This window comes from Alternaria ethzedia, assembly GCF_023757985.1.
Source record: "Alternaria ethzedia strain BMP 0044 chromosome Unknown scaffold_30, whole genome shotgun sequence".
Taxonomy (NCBI): Eukaryota; Fungi; Ascomycota; class Dothideomycetes; order Pleosporales; family Pleosporaceae; genus Alternaria; species Alternaria ethzedia.
Genome location: NW_026056223.1, coordinates 272,592 through 289,108, shown reverse-complemented (window position 1 = coordinate 289,108; position 16,517 = coordinate 272,592). Strand labels below are relative to the sequence as shown.

The 16,517-nt window shown below is 54.1% G+C and overlaps 5 protein-coding genes across 5 annotated transcripts; 1 reads left to right on the top strand and 4 right to left on the bottom strand.

The window, feature by feature from the left end:
* Positions 1 to 7: 7 nt before the first annotated feature.
* On the top strand, positions 8 to 973 carry J4E87_008941 (uncharacterized protein; the record flags this gene model as incomplete). The annotated part of the gene is made up of 3 exons (XM_049380524.1): positions 8 to 38; positions 93 to 433; positions 482 to 973. The coding sequence occupies 3 exons, from the start codon at positions 8 to 10 to the stop codon at positions 971 to 973; spliced, it is 864 nt and encodes a 287-aa protein (XP_049229799.1).
* Positions 974 to 1,817: 844 nt separating this feature from the next.
* J4E87_008940 (uncharacterized protein) lies at positions 1,818 to 3,253 on the bottom strand (the record flags this gene model as incomplete). Its single annotated transcript, XM_049380523.1, has 3 exons — positions 1,818 to 2,366; positions 2,427 to 2,798; positions 3,245 to 3,253. The coding sequence occupies 3 exons, from the start codon at positions 3,251 to 3,253 to the stop codon at positions 1,818 to 1,820; spliced, it is 930 nt and encodes a 309-aa protein (XP_049229798.1).
* A 780-nt stretch (positions 3,254 to 4,033) lies between these two features.
* J4E87_008939 (uncharacterized protein) lies at positions 4,034 to 5,729 on the bottom strand (the record flags this gene model as incomplete). Its single annotated transcript, XM_049380522.1, has 3 exons — positions 4,034 to 5,406; positions 5,457 to 5,533; positions 5,722 to 5,729. 3 exons carry the CDS (start codon positions 5,727 to 5,729, stop codon positions 4,034 to 4,036), a joined length of 1,458 nt encoding a protein of 485 aa, XP_049229797.1.
* Positions 5,730 to 5,885: 156 nt separating this feature from the next.
* ALT5 (Type I Iterative PKS) lies at positions 5,886 to 13,816 on the bottom strand (the record flags this gene model as incomplete). The annotated part of the gene is made up of 6 exons (XM_049380521.1): positions 5,886 to 12,405; positions 12,455 to 12,840; positions 12,908 to 13,218; positions 13,270 to 13,383; positions 13,438 to 13,571; positions 13,632 to 13,816. The coding sequence occupies 6 exons, from the start codon at positions 13,814 to 13,816 to the stop codon at positions 5,886 to 5,888; spliced, it is 7,650 nt and encodes a 2,549-aa protein (XP_049229796.1).
* Positions 13,817 to 14,661: 845 nt separating this feature from the next.
* Positions 14,662 to 16,305, bottom strand: ALT4 (FAD-linked oxidoreductase alt4; the record flags this gene model as incomplete). Its single annotated transcript, XM_049380520.1, has 4 exons — positions 14,662 to 14,929; positions 14,984 to 15,381; positions 15,429 to 15,778; positions 15,870 to 16,305. The coding sequence occupies 4 exons, from the start codon at positions 16,303 to 16,305 to the stop codon at positions 14,662 to 14,664; spliced, it is 1,452 nt and encodes a 483-aa protein (XP_049229795.1).
* Positions 16,306 to 16,517: the final 212 nt, after the last annotated feature.

Here is a 16,517-nt window from a genome sequence, read left to right as displayed (position 1 = left end):
ACACATCATGGCCGCCGCAGAGACGCGCAGGCTGCTTGGTAGGTTCCCTCGAATCAGTATTACTAATACGACACCATGCTAACGCGACACAGAGCAGCTTATGGGCGAACAGCTCATGAGCGGAACCGACCAGCGCGCGCCCCAGCTAAACATCAACGACACCAAGGTCTGTCGCTCCTACCTCGTAGGCAACTGCCCCCACGACCTCTTCACCAACACCAAGAACGAACTGGGTCCCTGTTCCAAGGTGCACAACGAGGCGCTCCGGACCGAGTACCAGGAGGCAGACGCGGAACAGAAGCGCAAATGGGGATTCGAGTTTGACTACATGCGCGACATGCAGCATCACATTGACAGCTGTAATCGCAAGATAGACACTGCCCAGCGCCGCCTGGAGAAGACGCCTGAAGAGATCAGGCAGACCAACGCTCTTGTAAGTATCCCGGCCAGGGGACCTGCACTATCTGCTCACGCGCCACAGCTCAAAGCGATCAACGAACTGACCAAATCGATCGACGCCGGTATGCTCGAGATCCAAATCATGGGCGAGGAAGGCATGGTCAACATGGCCGTCCAAGAGTTCACCAAGGTCCGTTACAAGAAAGCTGAGAAGGAGGAGCGCGAGAGGGAGCTGCGTGCTCTGTCAGACACCGGAGGTCCGTCTGGTCACCAGAAGCTTCAAGTGTGCGACGTATGTGGTGCGTATCTCAGCCGTCTTGACAATGATCGGCGTCTAGCAGACCACTTTTACGGAAAGATGCATCTCGGCTACGCTCAAATGCGCAAGTCCTACGAAGCCCTGACCAAGGAGCTCAAGGACCGCCAGCCACCCCGCAATTCCTACGCTCCCTCCGGCGGCGACATGGACCGAGGCGGCGGTGGAGGTTGGGGAGGAGGTGGTGGTGGATACGGCGGCGGTGGCTTCCGTGGTGGACGAGGAGGTCGTCGCGGAGGCAGAAGAGGCGCTTGGTAAATATCCCCGGAATTTGGCGTTAAGGTGTGTCTATGCGATTCCCAAAAGGTTCGGCTTACAGCAGTATTGATGCGAAGACTACCGCGACTCGGCGGTACTTGTACAACAAATGGCGACTATGGAGGCCCTTTCGGGCGTATGAGCTTGAGACAGTCCAATCAGAACATGTACGCTTTTCTCCAACATGCACCTGACATGCTTCTAACCACCGTCAAGGAATTTCTGTGCCATCGCTGGCCAGTTGGGGGATATGGGATCTTCCCGCCTGTTATACACTGTCGCAGGTGAGTTGCGCTTTCGGTGGCATGTTTCTGCAATGTGACACGCAACATTTGGCCCTGGTCATGACATGTCTGATATGAACCGCTTATTCATTTCGTAAACTCACACCATAAGCCCGACTTTCCGGCCTATACGCATTTCGAGGTAAGTCGTAGAAGCATCGAATATACCCACTTGCTCTATGGTCAGCCGCATTCGTACCATGAGAAATTCGCGGATCTCGACATATCTCTGCATGCTCGTTGTCATGACCTTGGCCAGCTCGAATCTGGCCTCTTCGCATATATGTGGCTCGCTCAGCTCTTGATTGATTAGTATGTCAAATTGGGGTTTCGGTCATCCACAACGGATAAGTCGACGATTGCACGAGACAAACGATGTGTATATACACCAATGCATTCCTCTAGAGTTCTATATACAGTCCAAGGGGGTATTCGCTAGCCACCGTGGCTTAATGGGTATCGTTATTTGCGGGCATTCGCCCAACATCCTGTGCTCTCTTCAGAACATGTACTCGCGCCAAAGAAAAGCGCAATCCACACATCATCTTCCCCATCAACGTCTAAGCAGTGCCGTAGTTCCTGAAGTTCTCGCAGGGCAGATAGTTGTTCTCGATGAACGCCGAGCTAAACCTGATGCCATACGCGCACTCAAACTCCTGCTCGCTTTCAAGTGGGAAACCACTGACTTTGACGGTGCCCTTGACAGTCTCGATTTTGTTGGGACTTGTCGTCAAGCTGGTGTTGAAGAGACGGATCATGTTATCGCATTGCTTGCCGTCGCCGAACATGACCTGGTTGGTGACGTTCATGAAGAAACCCAGCGGGTACTTCTCTTCCGACGTGAGTGACAGCCGCGTGCTAATGGATGCGGCGCCAGCCTCAGCGCTCGTCGCCTCGAACGACGTCGTTCCAGGCTCCTTAGCGTCGGGAACCGCGCTGTACGCATCGCAAGCAGGCTCGAACAACGACGGGTAAGTCTTGATCCCGTAGTCCGCAGCACCCTTAAGAGCGATGACATTTTCAGCCGACATAACAAGCGAAGGCGTCCACTTGAAGGACGTGGCATTGTCGCCGAGGAGATCGAGGAATGGGAATTCGATGCCACCACGCTAGTCAAAGTTAGCACTACTACCGCGGATCACGATCTAAGGTTAGGCGCATTATCGTACCGAGAAGTCGGGTATTTGAAAGCCGAAAGCTTGTACGCCGTGGTCGTGGACTGCCTGGAGAAGGGCTGGGTACATTCCTTCCGGGAAGTCAGGGAGGAGATGGCGGTATGCGTGCTCCAGAATGCGGTATTGCGAGGGGATGAGACTGCGTGCGAGATCCAGTGAAATTGGTAGAACTGAGATTGTGCCGTTCAACGTTCCTGTCGCATTTGTTGGGTACTGTGACGCAATGGGGTTTGGCTGGTCAACCGTCTGGCAGACAGCCTGCTCGACAGCTTGTTGGATTTCATGGAGGACCGGAACCTGAGGACTCGCGTTCGTAGTACTCGCATAGCGAATAGCGAGCAGCGAAAGAAAGCTGAGGAGAAAGTACTGCCATTTCGAAATCGGAGCCGCCATCTTTGGTCGTTGTATCGAGAGGAAAGCGAGTACAGGATGGCACAAAAGCGCAAGGTCCAAACAGGTGCTTATCATGGTTGCTGAGATTGACCTCCGGGCCGACTTGACAAACACTAGACGGTCGAAGAGCTGATCATGTGAAAAGGTTGGTAGTACAGCAAAAGGCGCCAGCCCATTTGGCGTAATGAAGGACTTTTTTCAGCTACATAAAGGTAGTCTATACACACCGGCAACGCATGAATCCGCGCCACTAAAAGGGCGCCGCAAGGGTATCGAGTACTGGAACACAGATACCCGCAGCTGAGCGGGACGACTGACGCCGGGTGAATCAGGTACGTACCTGACCGCAACACTGTCTGCGCGAAAGCAACGGTGCTTTGGGCTGCTTGAACGGGCCAAGGCCAGAGTCAAAACGTGACTAGTGCCATGGAAGAGACAGTTTCCGAGACGCTGATCTGTCAGGTGGAGGCATGCTGCCGATGGGCTAGGGTAAGCCCTTGCGCATCGAAATGCTTAGGCCCGACTGCACTTGCTGGTTGAGTGCGCCCGCGCGTTGGGAGGGCGTGTATTGTTGCCGTTGGAATGGCGGGTGGTGCAGTGCGTGTGTCAAGGAGACAAGGTCGGAGTTTCATCGGCTTCGAGATGCTTGCGGGGCCGAGCGCGCACGTGCTTGCTAGGCTGGGTTCCGACTGGCGTGCGCAATGTATTCTCCGGTTCAAATCACTCTTTCCACCACGTTTCTGGCAATGTCTTCTTCCAAAGTTCTGAAGCACGCGTCGCATATATCGGTACGGCTTATTGCTCGCGCCGCAGATGAAGCAGTCGCGATGCCTTCTCGTTGACAGAGCAGTAACTAACGACATGCGAGAAGACTGTTCGCCAAACATCGTCCAGTCGCACGTTATCCGTACCCATCACCACTCTATACGGAACCTAAATCCATGGAACCCTTGCGCTGCATACGGTAGCGTTGTGGCGTTGCCTATGGCCCGTGAAACGGCGCGGACAAAGTTACAATCACAATCCTCCGGTGCTAAAGAATTCCCATATCCGGATCCACGGTCGGCCTCAATTACACTAAGGTAGCGTGCTACTCATTTCAAATTCAACCAGTTAGATCAAGACGACACACCTACGCAGCATTGAGATGTTGATTACTATAAGATTATACTAGCTATTGTCTCAAGAACCGATGCGTATACAAAATATCACACACTTCCGTGTCGGCCCCGCAAATACTGCTCTACCGTTGCATCGTCCATCTTGTCGATCTCAGCTGCCATCGACTTGTTTGCTGGCTGCTCCGAACTACTTCGGCTTGAAGGTTCAGAATCAGACGAGGAGGATGATGAGTTGCCGAAGCCCAAAGCCGCGTATACAGCCACCACTGAGTTTGCAAGGTTTGTCGCAGCACTCGTTGCTTGGCCGATGTAACTCTGATCCCCTTGTGTCTCGCCATCGACTTGAGCGGCTGTTCCAGACGCTGAACCTTCTTGACGGGTAGATTTTGCAGAAGATGGCGTACTATCGTTTTGTACGGGGCGAGGTGCAGGTTGCGAAGCCCGTCTTTCGGCCTCCTCAGCAGCGCAAACTTTCGTCAACTCCTCATGACCCGTCCGAGGAGGAGGTTGTGAAGCTCGTCTTTCAGCTTCTTCAGCAGCACGTACTCTCGTCAGCTCATCGTGGCCTGTCCGCTCTGGTTTCGGCTGATTGTCCACAGCCACAGCTGGCGGCACACTCTCCCTCCTCTTCTCTTTCTCTAACGTATCATCCAATTCTTTTCCAAACAGCAACTTGAAGAAAACCACAAGAAGTACCTCCTCCGTCTTCCGATTCCGAAGTACATATCTTAGATGATGCGTCTTCTCATCCACGTACTTGGCCACACTGATCGAGAATCCGGGGAGCCTCAACGAAAAGTTCGCAAAGTCAAGATGTGGGTTGAAGAAATCGGCATGGTACATGCGGCCCTTCTCGAACGTAAAGGCTGAGAGGGCTTGTTCATCGAGGTAATACTTCCGCCGCTTCTTCCATTTCGAAGGCATGGACGACGCTTTGCGCGCTTCTTTGCCACTCCCCGATGCACCTTCTTCGATCACATCATCACTTTCTTGGGTCAGACTTGAGATTTGGTCTTGTGCGGACACATCGTTCGTCCGATCTCCTATTCGGAAGGCAAAGAAACTTGATAGCGCAGGTCCGTAGAGATACGGCTCGTCAGAGTATGCATCTGAGTAAAGCCCGGGATCCAGCATACTCGTGGCGATCTTCATTGCGTACCTGAAACCTGGTGGAAGCTGGTGCTTGATCGAATGGCCGTAATCGAAGCCCATGACAAGATCGGAGCCAGGCATGTCATGCTTGGGAACGAATGAGTAGGCGATGGAGTATCTATCAGAGGTATGCTGTGGGTGATCAAAATAAGACGATGAAGCTGGCGAACCACGCGGTAGGCCGTGGTAGTCTTTGATTCGGACGCGTATCCATGCTTCAACTAGGTCACTCTCGACGTGTGTGGGCTCTGCGCCGTTGACTGATACCTGTTCGTGCTTTGAGGCATCGTAGGATGGTCCGGCCGTCACTAAAGATCATCAGCATTTCGTAAAATGATTCCAGTCCACTGCAACATACCTTGCAGGAGGTACTTGTCGCGTGCCTCTGGATCGACCACGTTGCCCGACATGCTGGTAGTAAAGTCCGACGATGAACTAGTGCAATAGCTATACTGGTCGATCGGGAAAGAAAGCCGGTCAAGTAGATCTGCCAGGTGGAGCGGCAGGTAAACTTATGTACCGTTGAATGCATCTTGTATTGAATGATCAGGCATCATCGTAGCTCATACATCAATCAAGCTCGAATGCGCGGCCCAGCGTTGGTGACGACCAAACGGTTCCACGAGTCCATGACGTTATGATCAGCCTTTGTCCAATCAGAAGATGTGGCTAAGCCGCTTGCGTGGCTGCTTCGTCCTTCGTTGTCAGCGAGCATCACGAACATCAAGAGCGAAGGTCGATGCGATAGCAATCAGTCACGATTCATACTACCTAGGTGCATACAACTTCAGGCCTGTGCAAGGAGCAGCTTACTCTTCTCTGCCAAGCTTTGTGCCAGCTGCGTCATCGGGATGTTCTGCAGAACATCGAACACGGAGCACTCCACCAACATCTCACGCGCAACCCAATTTCTCACCTCAACAGCCACCAGACTATCAACTCCATACGCGCTCAGCGGCCTACCGGCATCGATATCAGCCTCGGGTATCATCATCAGGCTCGCAAGACGCTGCACTATGGCAGCCGTGATGAGCTGCACGGCCTCTTCGTTTGCTGTGCCGCATCGCGTCAACTCCTCGCGCAACGAGATAGTCTGTCCAGCCTTGGACGATGAACCAGCTGCAACGTTGCGCAGTGCAGAAAATCGCGCGTCGGCCATCCAGTACCAGGCGTCGTCGTGCTCATTGAAGGGCAGACCGCACATGACTTGCCCTGGGTGCCGAGAGGGGCCCTCGATGGCTGTCGCTAGCAAACCATGAAGATCCGACGTGTGCATGACCTTGAGCCCCATGGCCTTGACGTGGTCGACATACTCGTCGTGTTCAGCCACGAACCCTACTGACAGAAGATAGCCGATGTCGATGGTCATCGCGGGTAGGCCCTGGTTGCGCCGGAATGCAGCAAATTCGTCTTGGAAGTTGTTGCCGCAGCCGTAATTGCCTTGTCCACGATGACCCATCACACCGGCTAGCGAAGACAGCATAACGAAGAAGTCCATATCGCGTGGCAGTAGCTCGTGCAGGTTCCAGGTACCGTGGACCTTAGGACTGACCGTTGTACGTACATGGTCGGCCGTCATCTTGTCGAAGAGGCAGTCTTGTAGGACCATGGCGCCAGTCGCACAGCCCTTGACAGGTGGCAAGCCCTTGGCCTTCAGGTCATCCAGGACTGCTTGCAGAGCGGCCTTGTTGCCAACGTCGCAATCGTACGCCAGCGGCGTAACGCTGTACGTCTTCTGCAGTTGCGCAGCGAATGCTTTGTTGTCTGTGCCGCTGGCTGCAGACCGAGAGAGGAACACCAGGTACTTCGCGCCCTTCTCTGCCAACCAACGCGCAATCTCACGCGTGATGCCACCAAGGCCGGCAATCACGTACGTCGCGTCAGACTGGACACGTACGCGTGGAATTCGAGGTACCGCACGGACCAAGTCTGCATCGTCAACGCGAACGACCACCTTGCCCATGTGCTTTCCTGCCTGCATATGACGGAAGGCCTTCTCGACTTCGGCCATGGTAAAGATCTGGAGTGGCGCAATGGGCTTGATCGCCCCCTCATGGATCATCCTCGCCGTGTCATGCCATAACGCCACTGCTCGCGGTGTCGGATTGTTCTCAAAGTCCAGCAGGTTGACACCAATATAGCTCTTGTTGTCCAACAAGGGCTTCATGTCAAGACCGGTGTTGGCGAAGAGATCCGCCTTTCCGATCTCCAAGAAACGACCGAATTTGGCCAAGCAGTCAGTCCATGATCGACGAAGAGCCTCGCCAGCCAGCGAGTTCAGTACCAGATCCACACCCTTGCCGCCCGTGGCACGGAGCACTCCCTTGACAAAGCTGGTGTCACGACTGCTGAAGATATGGTCCTCGGGGATTCCATACTGCTCCATGAGAAGCTGTTTCTTCGCGTCCGCGCCGACCGTAGCGAAAATCTCAGCACCTTTGGCTTGCGCGATCATGATGGCGGCTTGTCCGACACCGCCAGCAGCGGCATGAATCAAGATCTTCTCGCCAGACACAATACCACCTGCAGTCACTAGCGCGTAGTAGGCTGTGAGGAAGATGAGTGGCATTGAGGCAGCTTCCTCGAAGCTCATGCCAGAGGGAACGGGTATGGCACCCTTGGCTGGGAAGCGGACGTAGGTGGCGAAGGTATCGCAAGATGCAGTCATGACCTTATCGCCGACCTTGATGTCTGTGACAGCTGATCCGACACGAGTGACGACACCTGAGGCGTCAACACCGAGCTTGTTCTCAGCCAGGTTACCCAACGCCACGAGTACATCCTTGAAGTTGAGACCAACGGCCTTGACCTCAATCTCAATCCAATCCTCAGGTAATGGCGTGTGGTACGTCTCGTCTTCTTCCCACTGGAATGTATCGAGAAGACCGGGTGTCTTGATAGTCAGCTTGAGAGGACGTCCACAGCTTTTGAATGATATCATCTCGGGATCACCCTTGGCTTCATACTTGCGCAGAGAAGCATCGACTTCCATTGTTCGCTCTACGCGGGGTACGTAGACCATGTCACCACGCGCAGCGAACTCACCCTCGGTGCCGTCACCGCGGATGTGCTCATGAGCGACCTTGAGTGTGTTCTGTGCCGCTCTCTCGAAGTCAATGGTCGATGGCGCCTCCAGATCGAGACAGGCAAGGCGAACGCCGGCGTCTTCATTGCGAATGGCTCTGGCAAGCCCAACCATCAGACTCTTCATGGGAGATGGCGTGTCAAGAGTACCGCCACCTGTGATCCACAAAGCACCTTGGGACCAGAGAACAACTTCGCGCAATCTGCCCCAGTCGTCATCGGTAAGATTGGCGAGGACAGCGTCATCCCATTCAGCAAGACAAAGACAATACTTGCCCTCCACATGTGCTTTGGAGATGTCATTCCACTGGGCGATGCTTGTGTCATGGCCGGCAGAGGCGAATGCTCCCTGGATGGCAGAGGCAAGCCTGCCCGTCGCTTCAGTCCCAGTGGTAATGACCAAGCAAGAAGGCAGGCTAGGACTTGTAGTCTCGGGCTTAGTCGAAATGAGCAGCGAGACAGGCTCTTTGGAAGTTTCTCGATCACCGCGGATATCGACATCAACACCCGAGAATCCGGCCAACTTCAATGCGACGTTCCACTCTTCAGCATCCAAGAGTGGACCTCCCTTCCTCCCGTCCGCTTCTCCTAGCCACCAGCCGGGCAACGGCCCCATGATGAACCCGGAGAAGATGCGCTTGATGGTCACCTCGGACAAGACAAGACGGCCACCTGGCTTCAACAGCAACTTGCAATGCGCTAGTGTTTCCTGGATGCTCTTCGTCGCGTGAAGTACATTGGCGCAAACAATGAGGTCGAAGGACTCAGGACTGAACCCCTGCTCCGTAGGTGGGTTCTCGATGTTGAGCGTGCCGAACTGCATGATGGATGCATCCTTGTCGAATCGGTCTGCCGCCTTGGCAAGGAAACCAGGAGAGATGTCCGTAAAGTAATACTGAGCTGCCTTGGAGGTACCATCGGGGTTGCGCAAGCGTTCCAAGACATGGTACGTCGTACCACCCGTTCCGGCGCCGATTTCCAGGATGCGCAGTCCGGGTTGCTTGTCAGCGATCAGACCGACGTACTCTGCCACGTTGGTGTTGAAACTCGTACCGAAAGCGCCGCGGTAGAAGGAGTAAAGAAGGTCACCCTCAGTCATGCACTGCAGGGCTTCGACCTCGCGCGTAAAGATGCGAGAAAGATTCTGCCCAATACGGTCCACCATCTGCACCGTGATATCGCCGCTCTCCGACTTGATGATGCGTTTCCGGGCTGCCTGCATCTCGGTCTCGACATCTTCAGGAAGTGGAGGAAATTGCTTCACGGTGTCATGCATCCACTCCACGTAGGACTTCCAGAAGCCGTCCTGCGGAACATGTGCCTTGCCTGCTTCACTCTGAAACCAGTCAAGGCAGCGATAGATGTAAACAAGGCAGACAAACTCGAGGAGATCAAGGACCGAATCGTCGTCTCTACTCTTCAACGTGCGCTTGTAGACGAGTTCTTTGATCTGAGACGGCGACAAGAGATCAGCATCCACGTGCCAGTTCTGTGCGAAGCACGACGCGCGCGTCTCAAGCTGCTTCGATGCATTCTCGGTTGCACCAACAGATGCCAGTACAACGCCTTCCATGATGACGACAGGGTCGGTCATGGTTGCCTCGGACATCGTGATGCTGGAAGTCCAGGTTGTGTAGCTCAGCTTCTTCGCGGAAGAGCAGCCATGTAGCTCTGAACCAGCGGTGCTTGGGATCCTGGCTGAAACGAAGATGCGATCAAAAGATCTGGGAACGACCGCCTCGTTCAGTGCTTGATCGTCGCCAGATATACTGGGAAAGACAAGATGAAGGACCGAGTCCAGCGTGGCAGGGTGAACGACATAGGGGTATTCGAAGCCCTTAGGCATGACTGCCTTGGTATCAGGTACCTTGATGATGCCATAGCTGGAGCTAGGACCAGCATACAGCTCAGTCATGTTGCGGAAGGTCGGTCCGTATTGCATGCCGATCGTCTCGACTGTGTCGTATAAGAAGCTTCGTGCCGGCTTCTGGCAGATATCTCTAGCGTTGGAAAGTGACAACATGTAGCGCTCGTTTTCAAGCGCCAGTTCACGCTCCATCGACGGAGAGAAGGCTTTGAAGACGACGGAGACGAGGCCACGAGCATGAGCACTCCAAGAGTTCATCTCCTCACTCCACGAAGAGACAACAAACTCGTAAAGCGTGGACGACGGCGCGGCTCGTGTTCCAGTACGACGATTGTGTAGCTGCGTCATGACTTCAATACCCTTCTCCGTATCAGGTACGCGAAGCGCAGTATCGATGCTAACGTCGCGCAACTCGAAACCATACACTTCGTCGGCATTGGTCTCCTGCGCTAATTGGTGCGCCGCTTCAATAGCCATGACGAGCATGCCCGCACCTGGATACAGAATATCGCCCTGGACCTTGTGCTCACGGATCCATGGATTTTCGTTGCACCGGAGGAAGTTGCGCCATGTGTGCTCTGGCGTTCCAGTAAGGCGATAGCCGACAAGGTCGGTGCGTGGCGACTTGCGAAGGCGGTGTTGCCGGCTGAGGTGGGATTCGTCCCAGTACGCCTTATGGTTCCAGGCGTACGGAGCTAGGTCTACCAACATGCTGGTGTTGTCGGGAGAAACGTCATTGGCTTTGCTTAAATCGACTTTGCATCCATGCGCCCAGAGATGGCCCATGGCTTCCAACATAGTAGCAGCGCCATCGTGGTTGCGGCGAAGCAGATTAGTGTAGGTTGTATCAGCAGCACGGTTCGCACTGGCGAAGATGTCTAGGAGGTAGCTGCGCAAGGCAGAGTGAGGGCCGAGCTCGACGAAAAGGTTGGCGAAGGCCTTGCGCGACTTGCTCTCTTGAGGGTGGCTCAGAAGGGAGCGGGTAGCTGCGACAAAGTTGACAGGAGACACGAGGTTATCCACCCAGTAAGAGGGTTTCATCTGTGCAGGATCAATCAAACTTCCCGTTACCGAAGAAAACATGGGGACGGTCGCCGTGGAGCCATGTGGGATGCCCTCCAAAGCCCTCTCATATTGTTCGCGAGCTGACTCCATGTGGAACGAATGATATGCGACGTCCATGGGCAGTCGGGTGCACGGTATCTGCGCGTCCTTCAACTGCGTCTCCAGCTCACTAATGGCTGAAGCGTCGCCGGTGATGGTGCAGGCTTTGGTGGAGTTGAAGCATCCCACGACTGCTCGACCGCTCTTCAAGCCATTGAGATGATCCTGTACGCTATCGGCACTTGCAGAGACGGCCAACATGCCACCGTTCTTGGACACAGTCTTACTGACCTGGCCTCTCAACCAAGCAATCTTGATTGCCGCTTCTCGGTCGATGAAGCCAGCAGCGTACGCAGCCGCAATTTCACCGCTGGAATGGCCGAGAACAGCAACAGCTCTAACACCAAAGTCGCTCAAGAGGTCTACGAGCGCGACCTGGATAGCGGTACAAGCCGGCTGACTGTATTCAGTCTCACGTAGCTTGGACTCAGCCTCGCTGCGACTAAGCTCTTCACCAAGACTCCATGGGCAACCGAACGATTTGAGCATGGCCTCCGACTTCTGCATGCTCTCAGCAAAGGCCTTGTACGACGAAAGACCTCTCCCCATTGCATGCCACTGCGCGCCCTGGCCAGTGAAGACAAAGGCAATTCGTGGTATCGCAGAAGTGGAGGAACGGACCACTGGAGCAAGGCTCGTAAGCTTCTCTCGCAGGCCGCTGACGCTCGAGGCGACGGAATACGATTTCCAAGGCAACGCAGTCCTCTTGGAGCTCAGCGTGAATGCCAAGTCGTTGAGGAACGAAGGTACCGTGGATGTCTTCAAGGCCAGATAGTCTTGCAGGCGCTCGGCGTTGCGCTTGACTCCTTCTTGGTCGTTGGAAGACAGGACAAACAACCTCGATGTGGGATGAAGGTCGCGCAAGATCTCGCTCGAAACATCACTCGTGTTGTCGCTGCAGTCTCCGCTGGTCGTCTCAACAGTGCTTGCAGAGCTACTAGGACTATCACTGAGCTCAGCAACGCGCACGCTGCCTGGGCTGGGAAGGGGTGGTGTTGTCGCATGTCGACCTTTCAAGCCATGTCGTGACAGGAAAGATGCCGCGTCTTCAAGGATGACATGTGCATTCGCACCGCCAAAGCCGAAGCTGTTGACGCTTGCGCGGCGAGGACCGCTGTGTGGCCATGGCGTCAACTTGGAAGCTATCTTGACATTCTCCGGTAAATCAATGTCGGGATTGAGCTTCTCGAACCTGGAGGATATCAGTATATGCAGATTGAGAGCTTCAGCGATCTACTGACCAGAGATTCGGCAGGATCATGCCTCGCTCAACAGTCAACGCAGCCTTGATGATACCCGCTACACCAGCTGCGCCCTCGAGGTGACCAATGTTCGTCTTCACTGATCCGACGTATAGATCCGACAACCGGTTCTCGACTGATCCAATGGTTTTAAGGATAGCTCGGGCTTCGAGTGGATCGCCGGCTTGTGTACCCGTTCCGTGCGCTTCGACATATCCTGTCTCTGCTGGATCCACACCAGCCTGCCGGTATGCGGTTCGGATCAGTTCTTGTTGCGCCTCGCTGTTTGGCAACGAAATGCCTGGTGTGCGACCATCCTCGTTAGCGGCCGTGGCCAGCACGACTGCTCGGATGTTGTCGCCGTCGCGGATCGCTGCGTCTAGAGGCTACATACCGCCACTCGTCAGTCAAATTCCTCATACCGAAACCGCGGCGGAAGCGCTTAGTACACACCTTCAAAATTGTAACGCCGAATCCTTCTCCGCGCGCGAAGCCATTCGCGTCTGCATCCCACATCTTGCTCTTGCCTTCAGGCGACAGAATCTTGGCAGCGCCCAGGAGGATAGACATATCTGGTCCGAACATGAGATTAGCACCACCAACCACGCTCATCTCGGCTTCGCCTGTGCGGATGCTTTGGCAGGCTAGATGGAATGCTGTTAAACTTGATGAACAGGCCGTGTCGACTGTCAGCGAAGGCCCCCGCAGATTGTAGAACCACGACAGTCTGTTGGAGGCTAGAGATGCTGACATGCCAGTCGCGTCTGCAGAGAAGGCTTAGCTTGGCCCAGCACTATACCGACTCGATTACTTACGGTATATTGAAGGCCCTTCGTTATCACGAGCTTGCAGGTTAGGGAAGTCTGCTGTGAACGTTCCGATGTAGCAGGATGTTTGTGTGCCTGAGACTTGCTCCAAGGTCAAGCCGGCTATACGCAACGTCAGCTTCGTTAACATGTACCCAACGAACTGGAACGGCATACCGTTTTCGAAGCCCTCGTACGTGGCTTCCAGTAGAATGCGATGCGTCGGATCCATGGCCTTCGCCTCCTTCGGTGTGATGCTGAAGAAAGGAGCATCGAACACCTTGAAGTCTTGTTCCAGGAAGTGCGCATGTCTGTCGCAACAGCACATTAGTATGGTTAACGACATGAGCACGACAACAGATTGAGCCTACCTTTGTTGGATACTACCTAGCCGTTCTGGATCAGGATGGTAGAAAGCGTCGACGTTGTAACGGTCTTTGGGGATCTCGGTGCGTGCGCTGCGACCTTCTACGAGCATACGGTAGAAGGCTTCGGGGTCCCGAGCATCGCCTGGGCCCCGGAAAGAGATACCGATTATGGCGATTGGTTTGTTCATTGTGACAGCTTGAAGAAGAGGAAGGGGTATGAGAAGTAGTACAAAGCTGTACGATGTGGTGAATGTGAGGAGAACAATCGTAAAAGCCTGTTGTGAAGGCTACAGGTAAATAGCATCTCCAAAGGGTCTCATGAGACTCTCATCTATTAATGCTACAGTTTTCGCGTCGCAATGGCCCGATCACCATTCTCAAGCCCACGCATCTGCACTGCAATTAGGCAGGAGCGATATGAAGCCGATCAAACATCTCGACGAAACCATCCAATACCGCTGGGTTGTTTGAGCACGCAGCATGTTGTTTCCCCGATACAGGTGAACGTGTTCGACTATCTTCCCAAGATCTGAAGGCGACCGGGGTAACCGAAGCCACGACTCAGGTGTGTCTCCACTACTCTAAACAAGACTCCCCAAGACCTTTTCGACCCACCGAAGGCCCTTATAATCGGAGAATTATTAGCTTCGGCCTCAGATGTTTCCCCAGATCGTACTGCTGTTGTTCTCGCTTCGAAGTCCAGCGTGGGTCACGATGCGCCAGAGTACCCACTCCCTATTGCGCCCGCGATTTGGCCAGATTTCGGAGTTCTAGCAACATCTACAGGCCACTCTTCAGGCCCACGTGTACGCACGTGGCGTTTTACTGTTCAGCAGGGAGTTGGTATCGTATCTGCTAAGCTATCGAATATCTCAAAACGCTCAGAGGTACACCAAGGGTGTCGCCGCCATGTCCAAAGGCCCGCGCGTAAGCGCAGGCAGGATCATGTTGCTTAATACGGTTTTCATCAAACAAAATCGTGGGTAAGCTATGTCTACATTGGATGCTGCTCCAAATATCTACAGTAGGTACCTCATGACTCAACGAGTGGTTGGTACCATCGAAACGCATTGTCAGGGTCATATCTCTGCTTGAGAAGCCGTAGCTTTTCCAATCTCCAAGGCTCGTAGCCGTACAGTGCTTCGGGCGGGTCCTTGAAGGTCGCCGTGCCATTGCCATAGCTCACATACTGTTGCAAACGGCCGTATCCAGACGTCTCGACGAAGCGTTGCTTCCAGTAGTTGAGATGGTCCTCGAAAACCTTGCGGTCTTCCAGTCGCTTTGGTGTCGCATTCAGCATACTACATCCCATAAGTCAGAACTTGCTTCGTATAGAACCAATGCGGTACACTCACAGGAAATGATTTGAACCTCCGCGCCACGGAAAGGCTGTCGCATCGTCGGGGATCTCGCGAGCACGCTGGTCAGGCAGGCATTCGAACATGGCACTGAACCAACCGCGGTCCTCCCATTCCTCACTCATAGCTTTGACACTCTCAAAGAACTCGCGTGTCGTCTTGAGGTCGAACTTATCGACACAGGCGGCCCCCATCATCTTATAGGGGCCTCGGAGCCAGACTTCGGGATTGCAAAAGAGCTTGTTTATCTCTTTGTAGGTGGTGAACGGTAGCTCTGGCCATGACACGGACTTCCGCCCGGTGATCAAGACTGGGCCCAGGGACTCGAAGCGTTGCACATAGGGGTCTGCACCCGCAGCTGGACCAGACCAGACTAGGTTGATGAGAATGATGTGCTGGGCCTTGTTAGCAGCGTGGATGCCTTACTCGTTAAGCGACCTACTTTGCGACCGCTGCTCTGGCGCAACCATAGGACGAAGATTGCCAAATCAGCCGGCATAGTCTCATAGACGCTATTCAGCGTCTCAAACACCGCATCGCACTGATCCAATGTATACTCCAGATCCCAAGTATGGTGTATACCTCCGTGCGGCTGCGGATAGACCTGAAACGTGACCTCGACTGCAATGCCAAAATTGTGGCCTGCGCCACGAATCGCCCAGAACAATTCCGGATGCGAGTCCTTGGATGCAACCACTACGCTTCCATCGGCGAGCACGAGCTTGCAAGACACCATGTTGTCGTTTAGAAAGCCATATTTGCCTTGTAAACGGCCAAGCCCTGCACCAAACGCTACGCCAATAACACCAGTCGTAGGACACGACCCTACATCTACCAGCTTTGTAAGTACTTTCACTCTCAGCGAAGATGCTGTTACACTTACTGACTTCCATACCCAAATCATGCACGAAGCGCACGAACTCATCAGTGACCGCTCCACCACCGGCGGTAACATGCCGTTTCTCAGCGTCCCATCGCATGTGGTTGAGTGGGCGCATGTTGATACATATACCGTTCTTGAAATGTCTCATCGTGGTAGTGACTGCATGGTGGCCACCACGGGGTGTGAATGGAATACCCTTCTCCCGCGCATATTTGACGACCTCAACTACATCGTTTTCACAACCTGGCTCGACGATAGCGAGGTATGTTGGGCGCTCGTACTGAGTGAAGCGAAGGTTGCCCTTGTCGAAGCCCGTTTTGTCCATGTCGAACGGAAGATGAATTCGCGCTTCGCTGGAAAGCTTCTCTTGAAGCTCGGCACGGATTGTCTTTGCCGATGAGGCAAGCACGTCGTCGGAGCCATGTTGACTATCCATGTTTTTTGGTGATAAAGATGTCACCACGTGAACTGGCGATACCAAAGAGAGACGTCAAGACCGAAAAGAGATGGTGTTTCGTACAACGAGATGCTCAGCTACCCACAGACAACCAGCTCGTCATCACAGCCCATCTCTTCGACACATTGACAGGCCAGCAACCCAACGATACGGCGTGCTGGAGGCTACGCAAGAGGAACTGGCATACTTCT